Here is a 27,518-nt window from a genome sequence, read left to right as displayed (position 1 = left end):
CATTCTATCATCAGAATTGACGCCTCGGCAGTGGAATGAGGCCCAGCATGAGGCATTGGACCTTTCAGAGCAAGTCCTCTGGGCCCGAGTGCCCACCCCTCCCCCACCCACCAGTGTTTGGTCAAGATGGGCCCTCCCAGTCTCCTAAACCTTTGGGCTTTTGACTAGTCTGTCCCTTTCATTGGAATCTCCCCTGCCCCAGCCCCCAAGTCCTCTCATTAACACCCTGCTCTTCCTTCAAAGTGCTGATCAAATGCTATCTCTTTTACGAAACCTTCCCAAATTTACTCTCCTCAAGTCTGAATGTGTGCGCTCTCTCTCCAGGCTGACCTGTGGTAGGATTCTATCCTCTCAAGACAAAAAGTTTTCCATTTAATCATTTATTAAATATTTACTCTGGCATGTCTGCATTTATCACAACGCTTCACTCTTCGCAGACACTTAGCTGAGTATCGAGCCCATTTTGATAGATGGGCAGACTGAGGCTCAGAGGCATTGGTAACTCACCCTAGATCACACAGTTGGTAAGCAGAGTGTGGCAGCTGAATGTTCTGTAGGTACAAAGGACTGTGCAATGAGGGAGTCAACCAACAGAGCCTTCGAGAGCTGCCAATGTGCCCCTGGGGACCCTGAACCAGAGGGAAGCTGAGAAGATCTGGTCCTGGCAAGTCCCACCAGCCTCAGGAGGGCACTGAGCTTTAAGGGGTGCCTTCCAATGGAGACGGAAACCAGTGCATGTTTGTGGGTCACAGGGTCCAGGCTCCTTTCTGACTCCTGGGGCCCAGCCCATAGAGTCAACTGGGCTGGCATTCATAGGCCTAGGGAATTTGAATCTTTCTTATAAAGCATGATTCCCTTCAGAGCCAGCGCCTGGATGCTCTAGGGAAAGAAAGTTCCTTCTTGAAGAGGGAGTGTCGTTGTCTAGCAGGTGTACATGTCTTCAGGCTCTCCAAAAGCCCCTGCTGGTTGTGTCACAACCTGAGGCTCCCTCCACATGAGGACTTTGACCAGAGGATTTCTTCACTCCTCCTGTTCATCCATCCAGATCAGCATCCCCATCCATCAAATGAGTATAGCAGACCTTGCCTTTCTTCTTCACAATGTTGTTCCAAGGGTCAAAGGAAAACAGGCTGGGCTTTGTGAAATGTGCGGTGCCCCTCACCTGTGAGATGTGGTCTGGTGGATTCTTACCGTCTGACTTGTGGGATTGGCGGGAACGGGAACCAAACTCTGAGCTGTGGAGAGGTATATTGTTCTAGCCAAGGTCGAAAAAGGTTGAGATTGGTAGATCCTGAGATCTAACCCAGGACTGCTCAAGAGATTTTGCAGAACTACCAGCATGGGTATGGATGAGTCTGGATGGGAAATTCAGGGAGGTGACTCACCCTGATAGTTCAGAGTGGGAAGGGACTCTAGGAAAGGTGTAGATGAGGAAATGGGCCCAGAAGGGTGAAAAGGCTGGCCTAAGGTCACCCAGCTAAAGACAGAAGAGCTGAGATGGGAATGCCCTCCCCACCCCACCATTCCCCACACTGCCAGGACAGTCGCCCTCTTTCCTAGGTGGCAACAGTTAGCTAGCACAGGATTCTTCTGTCTTCAGTGTAGATCTTGCTTCCAAGAAACCACTTTATTGTGGCAGTTTCAGGAGCTACTCAATCCATGTGCTCTCTAACGAGTTCGTGGAGGGTGGCATGTGGCTACTGCCAAAAACAGTCTTTCCAAACTTCTACTTCACAGTTGAGGAAACTGTTCAAATACTGGTGACTGGGCCAATGTCTTACACTCCCACCTGAGAGGAGACTTAGGTGTAGTTCTGGGCTCTCTGCCCCATTATCACCATATCCCTGTGCTGCCCCAGGTCATAGACCATCAGTCAGCTGGCCTAGCTTCTCTCTTACTAATTTTCCTCCAATCCCAGGTCTTGATTTACTGGATGCCATAGGTTACCCTCAAATTATAAGACATATGCAATGCACCTCAGGTGGGCCCAGAGTTCCCTGCAGCCTCTTGCCAAGTGAGGGGACACCAGGGATTAGATGGTGCAGGCATTAGCACTTTTCTTATTTAAAGTGACCCTGTTGCATTAATTAATTAATTAAACCTCCTTAGCCTCTGAGAGAGAGATGTTACAGAATTATTCCTACTTAAACCTGGGGGCGAGGAGTAGGTAGGCTAGCTCCATCCTACCCATTAAAAGGAAAAGTGGAAGCAGAAACATGGGGTCTCAAGACAGGTACAGGGACACCCCCCCCCCTTTGTTCATCCCTCTATAAGCCTGAATAGAACCAGGGTAAATAGTAAATCCTCAAAGTTTTCACACTCCTCTTCTCTCAAGTTCAGTGGGCTGCAGGGGAGGGGTTTCAGAGCTGTAGGAGAATGTACTGGAAAGGAAAGAGGAAAAAAAAAAAAACAGCCTAGAAAATGCGAATCGGCTCAGGGAGCGGCGTAATGGGAAGATTTCAGTGTGATGTATGGTGCTGGGGATGTTATTAATGGTTTGCTGATTTTTACCTTTAAAACCTTTGGGCAGATTATTTATTATGTCCTTGGCGTGCCTATGATCTATGGAGGGGGCACTAATCTGCAAGCACGGCCCCCCATGTCCCTGCTCCTCTACAGCTTCTAATTAGGCTGGGACGCTGCCCTCTCTGCCTGCCACGCTCTCCTCCCGCACGAACAGAGGAGGCAGCCCTGACTCTGAGGCTCATGCTCAAGCTGTGGAGCAAACTCGGGCCTGCAAATCAGGGAATCCTGTTTCTAGACCTGATTCTGCTTTGACTTGCTGTATAACCTTGGGCCAAAGCACGACCTCCCTGGACCCCCGGGCTCTTATCTTTCAAATCAGGCCACTGGACTATGCGAACTCCAGTTACACAGAAGTATAAATGGCAGAGCCAAGATGTAGCAGGTACATGGCTCTCCTGGTCTGAAAGACCCCTGCTTCTGTGACACAGAGAATTGGAAACCAGCAGTGCTCTTCCAATGGTTCACTGTCACTAGCCCCAGAAGCCAAGTGTTTCCGAGTAAGAGGAAGTCATTCTTTCTTGTTGTGGCTGTTAACTATAGGGAGGTCCTCACCAATCCTGGCTCCTATAACTAGGAAGGGATAGCTGAGCCCTCCAAACACATGGGTGCCCTGAGTCACTCTTCTGGTTAGGTATGAAGCCAGGACTAGAAGGCAGGTGCAGCAGGAAGGCCGTCTTGATGGTCAGAGGGCATGGCCTCAGGCAGGAACACCTGGACTGGAGAAGACCACACCCTTCATGGTGGCCTGGCCCCCATCCCCCAGGAACCCAGAGATCCTGCTAGTCCTGGCTGCTCTCCAACCTGACAACATCCCACACTTCTCTTAGATTCCAAGTCACTCCTTCCTGGGTCTGTGGTTTGGGGAAGGAGGCTGGTGGCTGGATGGGTCTTTGAGCCAGAGCCAGCCTTGAGCTACCAGCTGGGATGGCTGAAGCCTGGTCCTCCTTGAGGCATGGGAAGAAGCCTGCCCTCACATTGGCCGAAGCTCCATCCTATTTTTTTGAAAGTGACGGAGGAGTTTCAAGATTTCCGCGCCCATCCTCTTCCATTGTAATGAGTCTCTTTTGCCTTCCAGAACAGGCGTCTCTCAGGTCATACTGACCTGGGGACCATCAGAGCCCCTTCCTCAACTAGGCAACATTTCTGTGACTTTCAGCTCCCTCTCTGCCCTATACCCACTATCCGTAACCCCACTCCCCATATACCACATGACTCCCTGTGGTTCTTTCTAATTACTGTAACCCCCATCCTCCAGTTCCCTTATCCCCAGTCTTAGCTCATGGAAAACTTATCCTACCTTGGCTCCAGTCCTTTCTTTCTGGAAAGCACCCACACCACCACTGCCACTAGTCAAACTAACCCTTGCAGCCTGGCCTTTTAGCTGTCATAGTCGCTCCTAAGGCCCTTGTTGTACCTCCCAGTTTTCTCAATCACCACCTGGGTTTTCTGCTGTTGCTTCCCCAGTGGGCATATGGACTAGAAACACCACTCTGTTATTCCACTTCTCCATCGAGAGGGTAGCACTGATACTCAGTAAACCCCAGGGAGGGGCCACATAGACAGGTACAGGGAGAGGCACATCAGGAGCATGAGTTTTACCTCAGCAGCTGGAACATGGCCTGGCGTGAAATAGCTGCTCAATATATGTTGGATGAAAGAACTAACAAATATCAATCATCCCAGCATATAGCATGTCCTAAAATGCAGGTCTAAGTAATGCAGGAAAACTCTATCATAATGAGTCTTTGTGGTGCTGTTGTGACATCCAATTTCAGTGAACCCACTGGCAGAATCATAATCTCCATCTGCAAGACCAGGATGAACTAGATACCATCTAGTTTCATGGTAGGGGCAAAGAGCCCTGGGCTCAGGAGGAAATAGACTCAGTTTATCCTGTAGATGTTTTATATCCTTCTCCCATTCCTTCAATTTAGAACTTTTTGTGACTTTGATCCTGATATGCATTTGGGAAGATCAGGTGTGCTTGGAAAGCTGGGGTCAAAAAGGGGTAAGAAAGATAATTGCTCCTTGATCATAGAACAACAGAGCTATAAAGCTTTCTCTTTACCCCTGGGTCTCCAACATTTTCTGGAGCTGCCTATCCTGTCAGAACGTGTTTCCCACAGGGCAAGAAAAAGCTCACCATGCTGGGGCAGAGCAAAAAAGGGGCTCAGCCTTTTCCAAGAAAATGAGTCACTTTCCAAGTCTTATCCTTCCCACTCTTCCATCCATTGCACCCAATTAGTATCTGTCCCTGGGTTTGTCCTTTTCTGGAATGACTGTGTTTGATGGAGCTTTGATAGGTCACTCAGTTCATCTCTTTGCCTTAGGGTAAGGAGCTGGAATGTTAGGAATGATCTCATCCTTTATGGGATAGAGTGAGAAGAGTCAGAAATCAGGAGAGGGATCCTCATCCACTCCTAGCCCTGGGCCTCTGGGGAAGACATGGTGCTCTAGAACTTCAGTCCGCTCAACTGTAAAATGCAGCAATAATGATACCCATGGTGGCCAAGGTGGGACCACCCATCTTTGTGAGACTGACTCACATGTTGCAGAGTGTTCATCATCCTGGCCCCTGCATCCCAAACTTCATTAGTGCCCCCAGTCATTGTCACAAACAAAAACATTCAATGCTTTTCCAGGGTTTCCCATAGTTGAAAAACCATGGGTTCCCTGTTCCTTATTAGGGAAAACCCAGTGAAGGTGTCAAGAATGCAACTGAGGAGGGGGGCAGACACTGACTGAGACAAGAAGTGAGAACCTGGAAGGTTCAGCCCAGCAGACCAAGCTTAGGACTGAAACATGGCCAGAGGTGCAGCCCAGCAGAGTGCAACCACCCTGGCCTGCCTCCCCAGTGGGGCCACAAGGGAAGATGGTGAAGCTTGAAGCCCAGTCCAGGAGACATAAGGCAAGAAGATGCTTGGAACTTGGAGTTCAGAATTGGGCTGTGTGGAAGAGGGAACCCAGGCTTGGGAGATTCAGGTTTGGATTCAAATCACAACTTCACATCTACCAGCCGTATGCCCTTGGCAACTCACCTCAGAAGCCATTTCTTCATCCATAAAGTGGCAAGATGACAGCCTTGTAGAGTTGTGGCAAGGATTAAAGATAAGAATGTACATAAAAGCCTGTATTTTCCTGATATACCTTAGGAGTGCAATTAGAAATTGAAGATTATCTTGGGAAGAGGGGGAAGTTGCACCTTCAAGAACAAGGTAGATCCTCTATAAAAAGGCTCCCCCCCCCCAAAAAAAAAGGCTCCCCAGACAGCTGAATTCCCAAAGCAAGGACTCAAGCCCAGACTAAAGATAGAAGTCCAGTTACCAGAGTGCAGACTGAGAGCAGGCCCAATTGACCCAAGGGCTGTTTGAATACCTCTCTGGCCAAAGGTCAGGGCTTTCCAGGAGCCAAAGGATTCAAATGGCCTCCACTATGGGGCTGTGTACATGACCACACTCTCTCTGTTCACTCACACTTAGTTCCAGAGATCCTGGCTATTCACTGTTCACCCTCCAAACCCATGTATGACCTCTCTGTTCCTTTGCTCTTATCATCACCTCTACCTGGAATGCCCTTCTCTTCACCTCTCCACAACAGAGCTCATCCCTCAAGACTCAGGCCAAGTGTCAGTACCCCCCTGGTACTTTTCTGGACAGCCCATCTGGAATGCCTCTTGCTCATGTCAAGTGTTCATATCTTACCCACATAATGCTCTCCTTCAACTGCACTATGCCAGCCTGTATTTAAGGGAAGCTTCCTCACTCCCCAAATAAAAATGTCCCATAGCTGACTCTGCTGAAAAAAAAAAAAAAAAAAAAAAAAGAACAAAATAACAGTGACAACAAGTGATAGTATTTATTGACAATTTTCTAGGTGAGCATGCACCATGCTCATTGCTTTGTGTGTTCTCTCTGAACCATCTCAACAACTTTAGGAGGTGAGTACTATTGTTTTCTTTGATTTTCACATGAAGGAGTTTAAGTAAATGACACCTGATGGTGGAGGTGAGGTTAGAGCCCCTCAGCCCACCTCTAAAGACCACAACACTAATCACTGTGCTCTGCCATTTCTCTGGTGCTGCCTCAAGGAGAATCTAGGCAAGAACATGCTGTGGTCACAGTCCTGGGAAAAGCAAATAAGAAGAAAATGGCCTCTTCCCAAAGCTCCAGCAAAATACTTTAGTAAACGCTTAAGATTTCTCCAAGTCATTAGCAAAAAGGCCTTTGGTAGATAAGTATGTAATCTGCAGGGTATTTGTGAGCACTCAGGAGCATCATTCTGGGTGATGAGAAGCTCTTGCCTAGTTGTAACTAGAAGTAACATGGTGAGGTTTATCTTTTAGATAGGTGATGGTAGCCATGGTGAGGATAAACTTGAGTAGAACAAGGTGAGAAATGGGGAGACCCTCTTAGAAGGCAGGTGATAGTAATGTTGAAGACTGAAACACCAGGCCTGGGAAGTTTTAGTAGAATAAAGGGAGAGGACTTGATGGACTTGGTGGAAGAATAGATGAATCTAGGATGGATAGTGGTGGTGCCATGGTGTGGTGGGGGAGAGATGAGTTTAGGAAAGATGGAGATGGTGCCAGGTCAAAGCATGTGGGGAAAAGAACAGGCTGAGAAAAGGAGATGAGTTCTGCTCTTCAAGTGTTGCTCTTGAGGAAAATGTAAGGGCTGAAAGCTCAGGAAGATGTCTGGACTGAAGCCCTGGATTTGGGAGTCATCAACCCAAAACTAGAAGCAGCCACAGCAAGAGTGAGTGAGGTCATTCAGGGAGATGAAAAGAAAAGAAGAGCAGTGGGCTGGCATGGGGAGATTTCAGCATTTTAGGTTCACATGCAGGCCATGGAAGAAGTACCAGAGCTCGACTAGTCGGGGGCCATGAGGATGAGACATTGTCACGAGCCAGGGAGACATCGTTAGGAGTCTGGGCCCTACCAATTAGGAGGATCATGACTAAAAAACACCATGTGGTTTGGAAAATAGGTCACTAGCCATGATTCCAGGGTTAAGAGTGTGGTGCAAGACATTGAGTTGAGATGGGGGGGGGGTACAGATGAATGTGGGGGAGGCATGGCAGCAGCTGGGGCTCAGGCTCCTGAGCTGCAGGGGCTTTGTTCAGCCTTCTCATCAAAAAACCAGGCACCTTGGGTTCTAATCACCCCCAAACAAAGTCTAAAATCTTAAAACCCAGGAGGCTATGGATAGGGCTCTGTAAATCCCAGTAGGAATGAAGGCACAGGTGAAGGTCTACAAATACCTCTAGGCTGAGGGTATGGAAGCAATGGGAAAGTGGAGAACTGCCCAGAGGTGGAGCAACATGAGGCAATTGCCCTCTCCCCCTGGATACTGGGTCTCAGCTCAGATGCTAGGAATGACCACCAGACCAAAGGTTGAAAACCCTGGGCTGAGTACCCCAGGAGGCCAGGTCCAGGGGTGCTCCAGTGGAAATAATCAAAGAAGTGTGGGTCCCTCTGCCTGGGATAGCTTGGTTAGTGAGAGGGCATGAGCTCAGGGGTATTTGCTGCCCAGGTCAGTGTCTGCCCCAGGTGAGTCCCATAGACAACCAGAGGGGCCTGGGCTGCCAACTGCACCTCTGGATCTAGGGGTGGCTGGGAGGAACAGTGGAGTTGAGATTTCTCTTTATCCACTCTAATTGCTTCTCCAGAGAGGGAAGCAGAGAAAGGTTGCTATGTCCCCTGGGCAGACAATATGATGAAGGAAAGCAGGGAAACTGTGTGTATAGGAGTGGGGCTGGCGGGCTGACAAGGCTGGGGAAAGATGTGCAGCCTCTCTGAGAAACCCCAGTTCTGGTGGGATGGCCTGACCACAGAATACAGGAGTCAACTTTGCAGAAGCAGTGGGGTGCTGGGTATTGTGGGGTTTCTTCCAGGGGAAAATGTACATCCCTGAGTCCCACCTCAGACCCACTGAATCAGAATTTTCAGAGTGGAACTGTCCACTTTAATGAAACTCTCTAGGTAGAAACCCTGGCCTATGATTCATTTGGAAATCTCTCAGGAAGTGACCCTTCCAAGCTGCACCTGCCTGGAGAGCTTCACAGACTAAAGTCAGGTTACTTCTCCCCTGGACACCTAGGAAGGGCCCTTGTGGAGATAAAGCCTGAGTCTCAAGGACAGACTCAGATGCAGGGAATTGGGGGGAAGAGGCGGGTGGGTGGGCATGCAGGTGAGATGAGCACAGGTTTGGGTTACAAGGGAGTGGGTTTTCAGCTCATTCCATTCCTCTGCAGGGACTCTCAGCTTTGGGAAGGAAGAGTCTGAAGTGAGATATAGTATCTGGTCTCAGCATGGCCACTTGTCCTGCTGTGTGCTGTAAGCAATCCTCTTTTTCAGGATGGGTCTGTCTTTTTACCTAAAAAAAGGGAAGCTGGACCAAATCAGGGATGAGCCACCTTAATAGAATATTGTATACATCTCAGATCCTGGCAACATATCTGTGCTAAGCTCTAACTTAGACCAATAAAGTCAGAATCTCTGGGCACAGGACCTGGACACAGGGGTCTTTGATTCCCAGCTGCTGAAAGATGGTCCTTTTGAGCCAGAGCCTCTGATCCCCACCAGCTAAATAACAGGATGGGGAGAAAAGCTGGACTTCTTTTGACTACTACTCACTTTTCTCTCCAACTTACTTCAAGGAGAAATCTCTGGCTGGAAATGTTATAAGCACTTTGGCAACCCTTTGAATGACGAATGAATCGAGTTTGGAATCAGGTATTCAGGCTGAGAATACAGGAATGCCACCACTTTCCCGAGGTGCTACATGTCAGAGGTCTGAGCCATGCTGTGCAGTATGATTGTACAGAAGAGAGAGGTGGGGGTGAGACACAAAGATCCCCCACCTTTGGTGATGGCCCTGAATTCTTTATCTCCAAGTCAGAAGAAAACACAGAGTTTTCCATTAACAGAGATTTTTGAAAGTTAAAGGGCAGAAATATTTGGGAGCTTAAGGCAAGGGAGTTTGTAACTAAAAAGAGAATCTCACAGAGAGATAATTTTCCAGTTTAACTGAGCTTTATAAAACTAGCTTATCTCCAGCTCTCGATATCTGTGTATAAGTAGAACATTACTAAGGACATAATACAATCAGTTGAGCAAAGCAATCTCATCTAATTTACTTTTCTAAGTCTTAACTATTTTGCAGTAAGTTCATTCAACAAAGTGTTGATCACCTTTAGTTAAGTTATTTATTTATGGGGCCTGAATTGAAATGAGGAAAATATGATACAATGGAGGAAGGACAGGACTTCAGACTCTGAAACATCTGTGTTTAAATCTTGGCTTTGCTCCTAAGGAGTTTCCTGAGCTTGGAGAAGTTTATGTAAGTCTTCCCTGCCTTGGTTACTTCACTTGTGACATGGGGGTGACAACGTGCACTTACGTACTTCACAAACGTGTTGGGAAGAGTATGGGGGTCATGTACATCTAATATGATAATTGACACATAACAAGCATTAAAAACACAGCAGTGCTAGTAGAAGTATTGCTATTTTCCCAACATGAGTGCAATGAAGTTTCATATGTTCTCATCTACTTCTCAACAATGCAGTGAGGAAAACATTATTTTCACAGATGTTGAAGCTGAGGTGCTAATACTAGAACTTGAGCCTATAGGTCATGCAACTCTAAATCCCTTACTCTTTTCCATTGCATTCTCATGATCAGAGATGGACAGTGCCATTTTAATGAAATGCCAGGTCAGTGAGTGCCATGGACGGCTGTCTTCATCATTTGGGCAGAACAGATTAAGAAGTAGGAAGATTGGAATATCTCTTAGGGAATGACTGGGCATCTCAAGCCACAGAAGAAGTGCATGGTGTATAGATCATATCAACTAGTAGTGACAGATTCCAGACAACTCTGTGTATCACCACATTTAAACAAAGCTCACAATGCAATCTATTCTGCTGAGGGCTTCTGGCTAGGGCACCAGTGCATGTATGTGTATATATGTATATATATACATTTCATCTCCACAGGGGCATCTGGGTGGCTCAGTCATTTAAGCATCTGGATCTTGATTTTGGCTCAGGTCTTGATCTCAGGGTCCTGGGATCAGGCCCCAAGTCAGGGTCCGTACTCAGCATAGAGTCTGCTTGCCTCTCTCCCTCTGCTCCTCTCTCCACCCAAAAATAAATAAAATCTTAAAAAAAAAAAAAAAAAAAAGAATTACCTCCACGGAAAACTTTACAACACATCAAATTTTATTAAGAACATCTCCAGTTTGCAGAAACAGAACCAGGTGACTGCAGGCATGAGGACACAGCCTATACCCAACATTCACTTAATCTTAATTTTTTACTTATTTTTACTTATTTTTTATTAATATTTACATTTAAGCAACCAGAGAGCAATACCTGTCCTTGTAGCATCAACCTCCACTTTAATAATTATAAATACATAAAATGTCGTGTATGAGTGAGAACACTGCTGAGAATCGGTCAAAGAAGCTCCCTACTCAGACAGAGCCTGGTCCAAGGCTTCTTGTGGAAGGATGCAGAGAAAGGGCATTTTTTTTAACCTCAAAAAATGATAAATAGAATATTAGCAAAAAATTATAAAGGGCACATGTAAATCAATTCATCAAAAAAAAATCTAGGATCCCAGTTGAAAATGGGCAAAAGGCATAAACATAAAATTTATATGCAAATATATTTTTAATAAATGTAGAAATCTCTTTAATCTCACTAGCAATCAAATATATCAAAAATAGTACCTCATTAAAATCAGGTACTATTTTTTGCCCATAAAATTAGTAAAAGATTTCTCATTTTTAATGGTTATACCAAACACTGATGAGCGTGTGGTGGGCCAGGTGATGTAAATTAGTACAGACCTTTAGAAAAGCAATTTGGCAGCATGATATCAAAAGCCTAAAAAAGCTGATATTTTTGGCTAAGTAATTCCAAGCCTGGGAATCTATTCTAGGGAAATCATCTGCAGTCCATGCAGAAAAATGTTAAGAAAAATAAAATAAAATAATGAAACCCATCTAAATGGTCCACACTAGGGAAATGAAGAGGTAAAATCTGCATAATAAATTATTCAGGCATCAAAAATAGTTTTATGAAAAAAATAGTTTTATGAAGATTTTGAGATAAATCGGGCAAATTCTTATATTGCTAAATCAAAAAAAAAGTGTATAAAGGTTTGCTCAACTATTAAATCATTAGGAAAAAAATGCAAAGGAATTATACCCAACTGCTAACATTTGTCATCTCTGAGTGATGGGACCACGGGTGATAATTTTCCTTCTTCATCCTTTTTCTTTCCTTTCCCAATTTTTTCCATTGCCAATACGTATATTCATGCATATATGCATGAATAAAGGAAATCTACATGGACTTTTGGGCTGAGAAAAAATTTTATCCAATGACCCCTGAATTTATCCATTTCTTCTAAGTATTCACATCTGCAGAGTCACCAAATATATTCAAGACTAGAAAAAAGCACCTCAAAGTCGAACGAGGTGAATGCCAAGAGAGGCCAAGGAGAAAAATAACTGCAGATCAATAGGCAAAAGAATGAGAGCAAAATAAATAAATAAATAAATAAATAAAACACACAAACAAAAACTCTCCTGGAACACTTCCAGTCAGTTCCATCCTTCTGGGCTCAGCAGGAAAATGGAGGGGTCCAGCTGACCTCAGATAACAGGGCAGATCTGACATAACCCTCCGTCACACCGTGCATGGGATTGGCCAGCTGCAGAATTCAGAAGCCAGGGACAGCGTGGTGAGGCTGTGTCCTTGGCAAGTCCTGATCTTTCTCCATGTTCTTAGTACACCTCCAGGGGACCGAGCCACGCTCAGGTCCGTGGACAAAATATTAATAAAAACAGACTCATGACCAGCCTTGCAGCTGGGTCTCTAGAAATCTAAGTCATCTTGGCCAAAGCCATCTGTCCGGTCCACGGGGAGGTTTTGAAACCCCATTTCTGTGAAAGCAAGAGTTTTAACTACCTTCTCAGCTTCTAGGCCAGAGGCCTTGCCTGCCTCCTGCTCTGGAGTCCTCGGGCCCGAGGGGGCCCCTTCTTTTTCAGAAGTGGAGCTTTCTGGATACATGCCTGTGCCTGTTCTCTCTGGACCAGGGATTTCCTCGGACTCCTCTTCGATGCTCCTCATGTCTCCGTTCAAGGGCTTTTCTTCCGAACCTTTCTGGGAGAGCTGAGAGCAGTTTCCCAGAGACGCCACGCTGGAGGAGGCAAGGCCTGCTTTCCAGCCTGCCCTTGGGCAGGGGCTGTCTGCACCTGTGGTAGGGGGCAGCGCTGGCTTCCCCTCTGGGTCTGGGCTGCTGTTTCCAGAAGTCTCACCTGGCTGGCCCTGGCCCCAGTCGACCTGAGGGCTACCTTCTTTCTCCTCTTCTCCTTCTCCCCTTCCTCCCCCTGACTCTGGCTGCCCCTCCTCGCCTTCAGCTTCCTGGATCTCTTCACTTTTGTCACCATCGTTCTGATCTCCTGGGCTTCGGTTACCTCCTCCTGAGTCTTCACCTTCCAAACTGCCTTCAGCCCCAGAGCCCTCCTCTGTGTTTTCTTCCTTCCCCCCAGAGCTCAGCTCCTCCCCACCTGCTCCCTCTGGGATGCTGCCTGGCCCACCTGTGCTCCCTTCTCTCTTCTGAACAGATGCCTCCCCCTCTCCCACTCCTGGGGTCTCCCTCTCTGCCAAGGGTCTGACTGCTCTCACCCTCACCCCCCTCCTCTGTCCCAGAGTCCTGGTCTAACCCCAGCTCCAGGCCTCTATCAGACTCCTGGACAGTCCCTGTCCCGAAGGGGTCCCCCTGAAGCGGCTCCATCCCTCTCTTCTCAGGGGCTGCCTCTTTGGCCTCCCCACTAATGCATCCCCCTTTCTTCTTCTGTAGAATGTGCTGCAGGTCGAAGGCCTTTTTGATGGGTGCCCTGGATGCCTCCATTGTGTCCTTTGGAGACGTGGGGATCACTTTTTTCCTCATGCAGGCCTCACAGGGACAAAACTCCTCCTCCTCAGCCTCCCCAACCTGCCAGGCCCCCAGGGCTCCACTGAGGGTTGGCATATCCTCCGTGGGGAGGGCCAGCGGCCCCTGGCTTCGAGCCTGCCTGGAGAAGGCCGAGAGGCGGCGCAGGTCCTGGAGGCGGCGCCTGCGCTGCTCTGTCTGCAGGGACATCTCCCACCTGAGGCCCTCCCTGGCCGGCCCCTGCATCTTGCCCCCTGCCCGGCTCTGGACCTTCCGGAGCTCTTTCTCGATGCTATCTTCGAGCCGCCGGCCCAGGTCTTGATGCAACTCTGCTACCATCTGGTCCAGCAGGATATTGTTCTGTAGGCTCCAGCGGGCTCGGAGCTCAGCCGTGGCGCTGGCAAGGTGGGCCATGAAGGCCTTCTCCATCTTCTTCAGCAACCTGGACACCCAGAGGGGGTCGGGGTCCAGAGACACCCTACGGACCGCAGAAGAGCTCTTCTCCCCAGGCCCCTGGGTGCATTTGACCTGGCTTTGCTCATGGCATGTCTCAGCTGCTTTGGGCAGCTTCTCCAAACCAGGCTCAACTTTGGGGTCACTCTCAGTTTCACTGGCATTTGGATGCCCCTCGCTGAGGCTCCTAGGTGGCTCTGTGGGTTTCTCTTTCCTCCCTGGAGGGCAAAGTATGGGGGAGGCAGGGTCTCCTGCTTCCTCTTCCTGCACACTCTTATCTTCTGGTGCACCTTCCCCAGCCTGAGAGTTGGCCTCTGACAATTCTTGTCCCATGACTGTTTCCTCTTCTGGAAATCCTGGGACACCCTCTCCTTGCAGTTCTGCTATTTCTTTTTCTTCTCTGACTTTCTTCTCTACTTGTACCTCTTCTTCTTGCATTGTGTTGTCAACTACTGGGTCCAGGTTACTGCCTAGCACCTGCTGTCCACTGTTTCTTTCTGCCTCATCTTTTCTGGTGGCACAAGCCCATGCTTGGGAGTTTGAAGAGGCTGTGGAACCACTTGGCTCTTGGTTTCCCGGATCCTCTCGGTTCTCAGAGGTTCTAGAATCTTGTCTCAGGGAGGGGATCTTCAAGGGCAGTGTTATCCTCTCAGGGACCATGGCACAGTCCATAGCACAGGGTCCACTGCCCTCCCCTGAGCCTCCAGAGCCACTGCCGACATCCACACCAGATGAGGACGTTGGTGTGAGGTCCTCAGTCATGACGTGGGACCTGAGGCCTGGCAGAGCCTGGCACCGGCCCAGCTCCCAGAGGCCTGAGTCCACCTCACCTCGCCTGAGTCCACACGCTGGCCACAGAGCCTGGAAGATGCTCAAGAGCTCCTGGTACCGAGGAGAGTCTATGAACCTCACTTGGCCAGTGGGAGACCCAAGGTCTTCATCAAAGAAGTGGAGCCCAGCAAGACAGGTGATAAGGGCCTGGGCAGATCGGCTGAGCCTCCTGCCCACTGCACTGGACACTTCAGGGAGGCTGCTGGGCCGGCCCTGCTTGGAGCCTATCAGTGCCTTCATGACCTGTATGGAGGCAGAGAGCTTGTGGGGAAGCAGGCACTGGCCCACACCACGGTCCACAGCCATCCCTTTGCCTGATCCAGCCTCCCTGGGGTCTTGTGAAATTCCGCTACAAGGAAGACCTTCTCCTGACTTGGAATGAGCATCACCAGGCACTGGGAGGGCTCCATCTGGTTCTGCTTTCTCGCTGGCAGCACCTTCGTGCAACAGTTGTCTGACCTGGGTTGGCTCCCCTAGACATTCTGGGGAATGTCGGCCAACGGGATCCTCCTTGGGGCCTTCTGGGTCATCCCCTGCCACATCTGTGCTGTCACCCACCATTTCACATTTCATGGGTATGGGCTCCTCTGGGATGTTGCTCAACCATTCACGGACCACAGTGTCTGGTGAGGCTCGGGGCAGAGCACGCAGCATCTTTCTGCCATCTTTCTCTTCCTCCTCCAGGCTTTTCCCTCCACCAGCAACTTTCTTCTGGAATACTCTCCCAGACCTGGGACCACAGCTGGAGCTGCCCCTTCTCGAGGCTTTGACTGCTTTCCCCATGGCCCCTGGCTGACAGGCGGGGGGCTGTGGGCGCCACATATCAAGTTTTCCCTCCCCCAGCTCCCCCCGACCTGGCCCGCAGTCAGCACTGGAGCTGCTGCTGCAATAAGCGTGTTTCTTGACAAAAGGCCATGTCCTTGGGGGAGTGGGACAGTATCTGCTGCATTCTAAGCAGACCTCAGAGAAGACTCCCTGGCTGCCTAATGGCTGGGAGGTCTGCGGGGCATGAGTCTCATCACTGGGGGTCCCGTGGAACATGGATGTGCTGATGGGTGAGCAGCTGCAGCCTCGGTGGGCTCCTGGCATCCCTCCCTCAGGCTGTCCACCTGGCGGATCTAAAGGCCAGGAAGGCTTGGGAATGTCGCCCCCTGGCTTTTTGTCCAGCCCATCAGCTTGGTTGCCCAAAGAGTCTGATGTGTTGGAAGGTGTGGGAGCTGGTGAGCTTGCCCTGAGTTTAGGGTCCCCTTCAGTCTCAGCAGAGAGGGAATATGGGGGGTAGAAATTGGAAGCACATTCAGAATTGCTCACAGGGGTAATGAGAGCATACTGGGAATGAAGAGAGGCAGAGGAGGATGGCCCTGTGTCCTGAGAGGCCCGGTTCCTGGCACTAGGTGAGCTTTCAGAAAGGTGTGGTGCTGGGCCATCTGGGCAGGCCCTGGCTCTGCTGGGAGGTCCAGGCATTTTCTTGGGCACAGGTGAGTCAAGTGGGCGGTGATGCCTGGGGTGGCCTGTCTGAGCCCCTTGGCTGGGTAAGGACATAGCACTGGCTCGGCCCTTCTGCTTTCTTCTCCTGCCTGGGACTGGAGAACAGCTTCCTGCAATGTCCCTAGAGCCAAAATGACGTAGAGCCAGGCGCCATCTCATCCCAGACCTATCCTTAGCCTGAGAGTGCCTGGTACCCTGTCCACTCTCCTCTTCCTGTGAGTCCTCATCCCTCAAAAACAAGGGACTCACTGTGGGAGGACTGAGACCTTCCCTCTGGGTGATCTTTGGCCGGGAAGTACTCACAGCCCTTGTCTTGCTTGGGCAGCCCTGGGGTTGCTCACCCCTTTCACTAGACTCCTCATGAGACCCAGCACTTCCTGAGGAGTCAGAAAGAGCACCAGCTGTGCCTTGGGTCTGGGCCTTCAGGCGGCTGTGGCACTCCCTGCTGCCCTGCCCTGCTCCCTGTGGACCTGGGCTCTCACTCGTCCCCGATGGGTCACCCCCTTCCCACCCTGCTCCTCTCTGAGAGATAGCCCCAGAGGCTGACTGTAGGTCACAGCTGCCCATGCTGCTCCCCGGAGACCTGGAGCAGCATGAGGAGTTTGGCTCAGAGTCTCTGGGGCATCTGTCACTAGAGGCAGGGCTGACACTGTCCTTGCTGCTTCTTTTCCTGCTGGTGAACCTTTGGCTACAGGGCCTCCGGGAATGGGAGTGTTGGGTCAGCCTGGATCTCCTCCGAGAGTCTGTCCCATCTCCCTGGGTAGAGTACAGGGGGTTCATCCAGATTTCATACCTGGACCCTGGCTGCCACCGGCTTCGGCCCAAGGCTTCCTCACATCCTCCTGCCCCACAGGGCCCCAGTCCCTGTGCCCCAGGCTCTGAGGAGCCCCCAAGGTGGCCCTCCCACACACAGTGGAGGGAGTCCACCTCCCCCAGGACAGGGACCCCCTCACTGGCTGCCGGGAGGGCACTGGCCCTCCCCACCCTCCTGGACCACAGGACTGCATCCTTGCCAAGTAGGTGGAAGCGGACTTTCATCTCTACAGATAGGCTGCCATCCTCATTCATGCGGACCTTCTTCTCAACATCGTCACTGGCCACCAATGGGCCAGGGTGGGCAGGCACATCCTGAGGGTGTCCGTCAGGAGCAGGGCCCGTCTGGGCGCAATGCAGGGATCCCGGGGCGTCGCTGAGACCAGACCTCTCTGACAGCAAGGAGCACTGCCGTGGCCGGCTGCCTGACCTGGACCTTGAATGGATCACACTCTGCTTGGCCTTTGGCCCCCAGCCTCCTGGCACACAATGAAAATAAGAGAAAAGAGGAAAGACAGTGAGCTACTAGGGAAAGCTTCAGGGTAGGAGAAAAAAAGGCTAATCATGAGCCTTTCATTAGTTAAACACCCTCCAAAACCACAAAGTAAGGGCAGAAACCATTCTAGAATGAATACGCAGTCTGCAATTTGTGAACCAGAAAATCTAGTAAGATGAACTTGAGATCTGAATTCAGTCTCAATGCTGCCATTTCCTTGCTGTGTAGCTTTTGGCAGAGCCTCTTTACTGAGTTGTAAAATAATAATGGCAGGTTTGTTTTGATGATGCAAGGCAATGCATAGAAAGCTTTCTGCAGAGTTGCTAGCACAAAGTAGATTCTTGATAAACAGCAGAGTTGGAAGGCAGAGCAGCAGTAGCCAGAGCTAACTCCTAGCCCTGCTCATGCCCACCCCCAACACAGGAAGCAAAATCAATAAGCTGCTGCATAGGTGCCTGATTGTAAACTGTAAAAATGCTTTGCAATTATTAGTGGTGATTTATCATTCTAACACTCATCAAGCTTTGGAGTTGATAAATGATGGCAAGGAAGGATGTGGATACACAATACTAAGCCCTGATAGTCAAGCCTGCACTCTAGCCTTGAAAAAAAGAAAAAAGAGCCACTGAAGGAAGAGAGAAGTGATCCCAAGGAAGAATGAAATCTTTAGTACTTTCTCATTTCATCTCCTGAACTAACGCTTGGCAAGAGGAGAAAGCTAGTGGAGGCTAAGCCTATGGTGAGCAAAAAAAACCAGATGTGCCCCCTAGAATCTGTCTGGACAGAAGGTTTTATCAAGTTCTGCTCTTCCATAAGCACCTAATGAGACTGGGGGCTCCTTCCAAGGAGGCTCTGTGGCTAACAGGCCTTTGTACCTCTAGCACCTGGCATGCAGTGATCACCAAAACCATTATTGTCATCTCTTAGCAGCTTTTCACAAAGGATAATATTTTGTTTGTTCACCAGATTTGTCCATTTCCAATGATTTTGCTGAAAGTTTCAACCTGTAGTTGTTAATTATGCCTTGAAAATAATGTGTCTTCAAATAACAACACCTACACTCTGGCACATAGTAGGCTTTTTGGAGATATATACAGCTGGATGTATAGATAGACGAATACATGAAGGATAGATGGTTATCACAAGTTTTAGTCCATTTGGCTTCTTCTGTTGTCTAAGGGAGTCATGACTCTTGAAAGATGCAAATGCTACATACCGATGGTCCATTGTCTCCATAATGTCATGCCCACTATGGTCCTTAATAAAATTTATTTTAGATCCTAGAAACTTAAAGATCTTCTAGTCCCTGTTCTTTTTAAATACCAGACTCCCCTCTCTCACATGCCAGCCAAATTTCAACCCAATTAAGGTCGATGGCACTAAGAAAGAAGAAAAGGCAAGGGTGACCCAAAACAAATGGGATACCCAAGAACTGGGGCCAAAAGGCAGGTTTTTTAGATTATCTAGAAGGAATATATGCCCACTCCTACTGAACCACCATCCAGTGCAAACAAATTTGGAGAAATGCCAAAACTAACTCACCGGTTTTGTTTCTTGAAGTCTGCCCAGATAAAGTTTCAGTCCCATATCTTCTGGCATCTTCCACTGCCAGTGGTTTGAAAGACTCGTAACCAGCACATACTAGCACTGAGGGGCTGTGGAGCAGACCCTTCAGAGAGTCCACCTGAAGAAGGAGAGTGTTGAGTTAGGAGGCCCAGTATGCAGAACCCATCTTCTGCCCAGGGAGACATAGATAAAGAAAGAATCCCATCACTCTGGCCCTTTCGTAAAGTTTGCACATATCATACCAGAATTCTGATTCAAGGGAAGGATCCTATCCGCTTGCCATAGTATCTCCATAACTAGCTGGGGGCTGAGGTCCTTCCACCATGACCTTCCTCTCCACCTACACCCCTCCCTCCACCTGGTATATGAGGCCTGTGGTTTCCTCAGAGGTTCCTAGGCGTTCTTCTGAATGCCTCAAGTGGAAAACATTTCAAGAAGTCTTTGGCCTGCCTCCCTGCCCTCACTTGCACTCTCCAGAATATGTATTTTTTAAAAGCAACCAGAGCAGACAGGCCTCCAGCTTCCCTAAGGAGATATGATTTCACTATCTCACTCTTTTCCCACACAAAGTTCTCTCCTGGGTCTAATCTGTGTTTTCCAGTATAATCTTGAGCCCATTGCCTCTGCTTTCAGCCCTTTTGGAGCAGAGAAGGGCAAGACTGCTCTCTCTACAGGCTCCCCCCAGTGATTCCCTAAGCTCCTGCTCAGAGGTTTGTGCCATCCTTTCCCTCCTGCCACCCAGGACATCCTGGGCTGGATGCTGAGCATTCACTGCGTTCCAAGGAATAGGTCCCTACTTTTAGAAAAATTTCACATGGACCTGAGGCCCTTGTATATGTGAGACTTTGCACTATTTATGACATTATATAGTAATTGGCAGTGTTAGGGGATTTAATTTCATCTTCAAAGGACTGAATCTGTTCTTCTTTATTTTCTCAAATTAGAAGAGTGTGTTCATTAGCAAGGAAATGAGAAAAAGGGAACTCTTGCTACCTCTCTCCACAAATGACATTAAATTAGTTAGATACCATATCTTTCAATCTAGTTAATTAGAAGTTTGTTTCAAACTACTGAGTACATTTCTTTGTTGATTTAGAGCTCTAGTCCATCACAAAAATACAAACATGACCCAAATCTATTAATTTATAGATATAGTCATACTTCTAAGAAATCATATTTTCTAAGAGGGAGATAAAGAACTCAGGGCAAAATGATGCTCCCATTCTAGAAAAAACGTCAAGATTTAGGATCCACACAAAAAAAAGAAAGTTACTTAGAGTGTATTGAGAGTGTTCACTCAGTTGAAGACCTAAAAACTGATAATTATGCCACAGCCTGCCCTGGGGAGCAATAAGACCATTTTGTTCACAGAGACTGTAATAGTTCTGGTGTAAGTCTATATAAAAATACACTGATTTTTTTTATTCATTTAACTTATTTTTGTACCTGCTGTCTCCCTTTCCCCTTACCCACTAAACTGTAGCTAATTGAAGGTAAGAACCCTGCCTTATTTCTCAGTATACTCTGCACGTAGCACATGCTGGTACATAGCAAATGTGCCATAATTTAGAAGTTTTCTTATGACTCTGAAATCATTAATACTAATCCTATCATTTGCTAGCTATGCAAATATGAACAAATTATTTGACCTCTGTCCCTCAATTTTCTCACCTATACAAAGGAAATGATAGCATGAATTGCCTCATGAGGTTGTGCAGTAGATGTCATGTCCTAAACTAGTCAACCTCTATTTTATTCCCTTTCTGGTGTAATTTCCAGTAATGCAGAGTGTACACAGCTCTATACACACATTTTCTGGGCTCCCTTGCAGCTAGAATTCTAACCATGAAATCATTTCCAACAGTTAGATGAACTTGCACAAGCTAGGAGAAATGACATTGAAGCAGAGGCCATCTTTTTTTTTCTCTTGACTGTTGCCACAAGAAAAAAAGTCAAATATGAAAAGGGGCATGTGCAGCTGAGATGGCAAAAGCCACACTCATTGTTCCTGTACCCCATCATCAGCTTTCTGAATATCAACAGACAGCAGTGTCACATGACCTCTCTGATCCCAGACCAGAACAATGGTCTGGAATCAGAACAATGGTGGACTGATACTGAACTCAATTATTCCAGGAACATCACCCCAACGACCCACTTGCGTGATCATGTTAGAGGCATCCAATCCACCCAGATAGGTCAATTCTGTGATGCTCTGGAAATTATTTCTAGAAACCAAGCCTATTCTCTCCTCCAGCTTTCTAATCTTGAGATTTTATTTATTTATTCATGAAAGACAGAGAGAGAGAGAGAGAGAGAGAGAGAGAGAGGCAGAGACACATGCAGAGGGAGAAGCAGGCTCCATGCAGGAGCCTAATGTGGGACTTGATCCTGGAGGCAGGCGCTAAACCCCTGAGCCACCCAGGGATCCCCTAATGTGTAAGTTTTGTATACAATATACATGTATAATTGAAACATGTATAAGTTATTTTCTTCATGCTTAAGATACCTACAGAGGTTTCTGTTTCCTCTGTAGGTATGACTGATTCAATGTACGATATCAGAGGTTGTTGTAGGCAGTAGACCCTCAAGGATAGAAATCTTGGAATAGTTATCTGACCAGATTGGGTTTGAAGGCAGTGACAATCTGGTCACAATGGAATACTGGTAGCCTTTGGCACAAAGTGATAAAAACAGGTTTTTGGATGATTAGTTCTGATAGTAGGATGAATGCTTACTGAGAGCAAGACTTTGACCATCACTGACTGGCATGATAGACCCTTTTAATGAGAATGAGAACTACAAGGACTATGGAGTAGGCTAGCTTCTCTGACTTAAAGAAAATGGCAAGCTCAAGGTCTAAACTCTCAGCTCAGGGTGGCCAGAGGACCTGGATGCTTCTACTATTACTGTAAAAGAATCTCTTTTCTCTTGTAGCCAAACATCCCGCACAGAAACTTATTCTTCTAGTTGTTGAACTATAATTGAAATGACTGTTATATGATCCATCAAACCATAAAGCAAGTATGTCAAAGCAGCACTCCATCATCAGGAGGGAGTGGTATGTACTAGATCAGGCTCCAGACTTCATTTGAACTGAGGCATTAGTAAATTGCATGAGTCCCACTCCCAGGTCACTCGCTTCTGCTGCATTGTCATCTCTCCTGCCTGCATACCTACAACTTCCTGGGGAAGTTCCCTATGGCCAGTTAACTGAAGAATAAAATGCTTGATCGTGTGTTTCAGATGGTTTCACAGGATATTCTGACATGAGTCAAAAGTTGACTGCTGCAGCATCACAGACCCACCTGCAGGACCTTAAAGGGCAGTGGGGTAGGAAAGCACAAGGGACAATGTGATTTCATTGGTTACTTTTCATGGAAAGAGCAATGGCAGGAGGTTCTATGGCAATGCATAGGCAGTAGTTAGCAGTTCAATCTGACAATAGGGCCTTGGAAGGAAGAAGACTGGAGGGTTGGTGACAAGGAACTCTAGAGAAGAATCTGTATGTAAATGGGTTTCCCAGAATGGGTCCATTAAGTGAGAATATTTGAGTCCCATTGAATGCTCACCAGAAGGTGATAATCATGTGGACAAATGACCTGCCCAATGGATGTCAGTCATTCTTTTCCTCCAGCCACCCCAAGGTGCGCTCAACTGGCTCATGAACAGAGTGGCAAAATAACATGAACTGGAAATATAAACTACCCTATTCATGTAGGTCTGACTGCCAAGTCTGCTTGAGGGGGACCCTCTGCCAAGAACAGAGATCCATGCTAAACTTGTGCCAAAACACTTGCGAGCAAGTTTGCAGCAAACCTTGAGGTATTCAGCCAGCCATCTCGTGGGAAGCTAATGACATTGAACACCTCCCTCATGGGGAGGGTAAGCAATGTGGATTCACTGGAATTTTAAATTCACTAATTTTAAATATATATTTCCTTCCTTGCCCACATCCTTCTTCCAGTATCACCATCCATGGACTTACTGAAGACCTCATGCATCATTGCCATAATCCATGAAAATTACTTCTATCCAAAGAACTGATTTTATAGCAAAAGAAGTGAGGCAATGCACTAACACCAATGGAATTCACCGTGTAGCCATATACCCTATTACCCAAAAGCAGCATAACTTATAGAACAGTGGATCATTCCATGGGAAGCTCAGTTTGGGCATCAGCTGAAAGGCATCACTTTACAATGTTGAGGCATTATGTTGCAGGACGGGATATGTGCTCTGGACTGGTAACCACCATATAGTACAGTGCTGTTTCTCCACAGACAACAGGTACCTTTGGAATTAAGGGGTGGAAATGCAAGCAGCTCCTTTCACTATTACACCTATGACCTAGCTGCAAACATTTTACTTCCCATCCCAACAACTTCAGGCTCTGCTAGTTTGAAGGTCTCTAGATGCAAGGGAAAATGTTCCCACCAGGAGACACGACAGTGGATCCGTGAAGTTGAAAGTTGAGACAGTCACTTGGCCATATGAGGATCCTGGCAACAATGAACCAAAAGGCAACAAGGGGAGTTGTGTGTCGCATGGGGTGATTGATTCTGTAATGGGTCTCTAAGAATGGGAGTTTGAATCCTATTCAAACTTGGTTAGGGGCAATAGAGCTGCTATTATGCAAATAGGGTCATGGAAAAAGTCATTTACAGCCCAGGAATCCCTTGGGTGCTTTCTGTGGCTTCCATATTCAATGGTAAAAATTAACACAAGGCCACAATAGCTCAGGAAGGACCTCCAAGGGCTCAGAGTCCACAAGAATGATGTAACACATACTAGCACATAGTAAATGCACCATAATTTAGGTGGTGGAAGTGGTCCAGTGCTCCTCCATATCCGTCACCACATTCAGCTGAGGTGCTGGCAGAGGGCAGAGGGAACAGGAAATGGACAGTGGAAGGAAACCTCATACTATCAATGGCGATGCAGAGGATAACCTAGTTTTCTTCACAGCTCTGCTAGGCACAAATCAATTTTCTGTTTTGCCTTTACCTCCCTCTAGTACTTCATATAAGACATTTTGGTGGCTGTGGACTTGATAGTTAAATCTTAAGACAGAGGCTACAAAAGATAGGCTTGTGCCTAGAGGATGGACGGTATATTGCTGATGTGATTCTGAGGGGAAGATGAATATGTTTGATTGTAGGAAAGACAGCTACACTCTTAGATGGGAACATGCTGCTGTAGCTGTTGCTCGTAAATTTAAGTAGTGGGAAAATAGCGATAGGATTCAACAGCGTTCAATAGCGATAGGATTAGATTATGGTGAGACTGTGGGATAGATCAAGCCACCTCCATCCTGCCCACCTATGGTGTACATTTATGTTCTGCAGAAGCTGGGAAGGCAAAAAATTATATTCTCTAGCCTTCATGGTCTGGGCTGTATGCAGATGGGGTTCTCCATCAATTAGATGCACTTGATCAAGTCTGGGAAAGCAAGTGAGGCAGACACCATCTCTTCTTGCTTCTGATTGTTGTTGCTGTGAAGCAGATGTGTGGGCACCGGGAGGCCACAGCAGTCGAGGCAACAGCGGCTAGACCTGGCACCCCAGTGCTCCTACGTGTCAAGAGCATCAAGATGCAGTGGTGGCAGTTTCCTGATCCCAGCTTTATAACCTTGGATGCCCTACAGAGAAGTATTCTTGAACTCAAAAATCACAGTAGCTTCAGCCAGGTTAGCAGCTTCCTGTAGAACCCTGGGAGCTATTTCTGTAGATCCAGCTTAGAGCTCATGCCTCCAACTGTCCAAAGATTCAGAAATCCCTTAATGCTCTGTGTTAGATTACTTTCTGCTCAAGGTACTTTGAAGAGTTTTTGTTTTCTGCACAGAACTCTCGCTGAAATAGGTGGTAGTAGCTAATAGAAGGATTGGATAAGAAAATAATGAAAGCGTTCAAGGCACAGTGTCTAGCACTCACTAAGCGCTCACTAAATGGTAGCCAAAATACAAATAATAATTGCTTGTTTAACTGACTGCATGTCTCCACTCCTCTAATTCACCTTTAATTAGTAGCAGGGCAATCAGTGCCCTGCTGTAAGGAGTAACCACCCCCCGCTCCCCGCATTGCATCTAAGGTCCAGATAGTTTTTTAAAGGAAATAGCACATTCCAATAGCCTACCTTTTTCCCACTTGTTGTGTACACCTGCTTCACAGGAAAATGCAAAAGATCTGAAGCTTTGCTGAGAAAGGCCATCAGGTTCCTTGTATTTCTATGGCTGAGAACCACTGTCTGCTGGAATCTAGGGTCACCATTCTTAACCAGCACTATCCTCCTTGGGGCCTTAGGACCCTTGCAGGAAGAGGATGTTCCTGGTGCCTCACACCGACTTTCAAAATCTCTTGATTGCTGAGCGGATGAACTTCTTCCCTGTGGCCATCCTGGCCTACTGGGTGTTTTGGGGGGCTTCTTATCAGAGCAGAGGTAGTAGCCACCATCCTCCAGCTGTTCCAGGGCACTGAGGCCATGCAGGCCCCGGGGCGTAGTGACAGAGCGCACCCCAAAGGAGAGAGGCACGCGCTGAGAGAGCTCGTCCATCAGAGCGCCAAAGCTCTTGAAAGCGCGCTGGTCAACAGCCAAGCGAACCCCAGCAAACCGGGGATCCCCTCGCTTGAGGAAGGTTATCTTCTTGGCTGGCGTGATCTGGGTGACAGAGGGGGTCCGGGCCACAGAAGGCAGGAGGCACTCACGGTGGCTCGGGGCCTGGGCATCTCTCAAGGTGCTGTTCATGGCAGATAGACCCAGGCGGCTGAAATGGATCAGAAGAAGAGGGGAGTCAGAGAGCAACCCAAGGGAGTTTGTTTCCTCTCTCCCATTTGTTACAGAGCTATTTCCTGACCATCCCAATTTTGTACCTCTCAAAATGGTTAATCCATTTTGATGGAATAGAAGGAAGGCCAAAGGTTTGGTTTGGGACAGATATGAATTCAAATCCCACCCCCCCTTACTACCTTTGTGACTCAGGAGGTCAATGACATAATCTGTGTTTTGGTGGATCCCACCTGTAACATGCAACCCTAGTGGCCTTGCATAGTGCAAGGTCTCATGTGTAACCCAGAGGAATTGACAGCTCTCTGGATTCATGTGTCTCGGGCCAGCTGAGCAGAATGCCTTGGTACCAAACCAAGTACTCCTCAAGGACAGGAGTACAGACAATGAGGCTTGTAATTGAAAGAAGATGCCACCATGTCTTCTCTTTATTATATAGTGATGCTTGCTTTGTGGTAAAAAGAACGCCTCCCGCCTTCTCTTATCCCTCCAAAGTCTTTCAAAGATGCATGATGAACTCTATGGGAGAGCACCCCAGCCCACTGCCATCATCATGGGGCTTAGCCCAGTCTTGATAGGGGCAAGCCCATTCGTCCAACTGTTCATTTCTATTCCCACCTCAGGAAGCCCTATTGTCTTGCCAGGGACTTTGGAAAAGCCTCCCACAGGCTTTCCTTGTCCAGGTTGCTATGCTGTGTTCTGTGCACCTGCTGGCCAAGTTGTCCTGAAACCCAGTTTTTACCTGGACATTTCTATGTGACAAACCCTTCAAATGGTTCTCCAGCATCTGCAGAAGAAGCTCAGGCTCATTACTCCACAATTCAAGGGTCTCTCAGGCTTTCTTCTCACTGCCTCCTCAAGCCTCAGCTCCTGCTTCTTTCCCACAGTTCTCCTTCACTCCCATCAGGCCTCCTGGCTGCATGGCTCTCCCCGCATGGCAACCCCAATCCTTCTGCACCCTGCCTTGGCTTCCCTCCTTCGTGGAGCTTGCCCCAGCCCCCCAGTCTGGGACAACCCTCATTTTCAGCACAGCTCCCCCAGCATTTCCTATATCCCAGGCCTGTATCCTTCTTGGCCACGTACCCCAAGCCTAGGAGGCAAACCTGTATTCCCCAGGGCTCCAAGTCCTACACTTAGCATAGATCAGAGGTCCAGGAAAGACAAAATGATTAATAATACCCATATTTCACAGAGCCTCATAACAATGCGTAATCCTGTCAGTAAGCTGACACTTGATGAATTATGATCAGGTGAGGAGTCTTTGCCACTTCCACGTGGCTCAGACCACAGCAGGACCCTCATAGATGTATGCACTGCAAGTAAACATGGTCTTCCTTGCTGCAGCCCTGAACCCCACTTATGGCTCAGCAGTTCTCATACCTCCCTTCCTTACCTTTGCTCTCTATTTATCCCCACTGATCTCAGGGAAAAGAACTCTTCTCTCATTTTCAAAATCTTGGTGCACAAAGAGGCCTTATAATCCTCTCTCATCTCTGGTACAAACTTTATAATTAGCTTCTTCAAACTCCTCCCTACCAACTAATCCCTTTAAAGCTTCTTTCTTAAACCTCTCACTAATATCCCTGCAGCAGCCAGACGCTGTTACCCAGGAGT

The 27,518-nt window shown here is 47.8% G+C and overlaps 1 protein-coding gene across 1 annotated transcript; it reads right to left on the bottom strand.

Annotated features, from left to right (window-relative positions):
* Window positions 1-11,179: 11,179 nt before the first annotated feature.
* On the bottom strand, window positions 11,180-25,865 carry RP1L1 (RP1 like 1). The gene is given in 4 exon segments (XM_038573066.1): window positions 11,180-13,180; window positions 13,182-17,538; window positions 19,098-19,239; window positions 25,257-25,865. Coding segments are annotated over 4 exon segments (5,874 nt in total). The 3' UTR covers window positions 11,180-12,414.
* Between the last annotated feature and the right edge of the window lie 1,653 nt (window positions 25,866-27,518).

This window comes from Canis lupus, chromosome 25, assembly GCF_011100685.1.
Source record: "Canis lupus familiaris isolate Mischka breed German Shepherd chromosome 25, alternate assembly UU_Cfam_GSD_1.0, whole genome shotgun sequence".
In the NCBI taxonomy this organism is placed as follows: Eukaryota; Metazoa; Chordata; class Mammalia; order Carnivora; family Canidae; genus Canis; species Canis lupus.
This window is presented reverse-complemented; position numbering and strand designations above follow the sequence as displayed.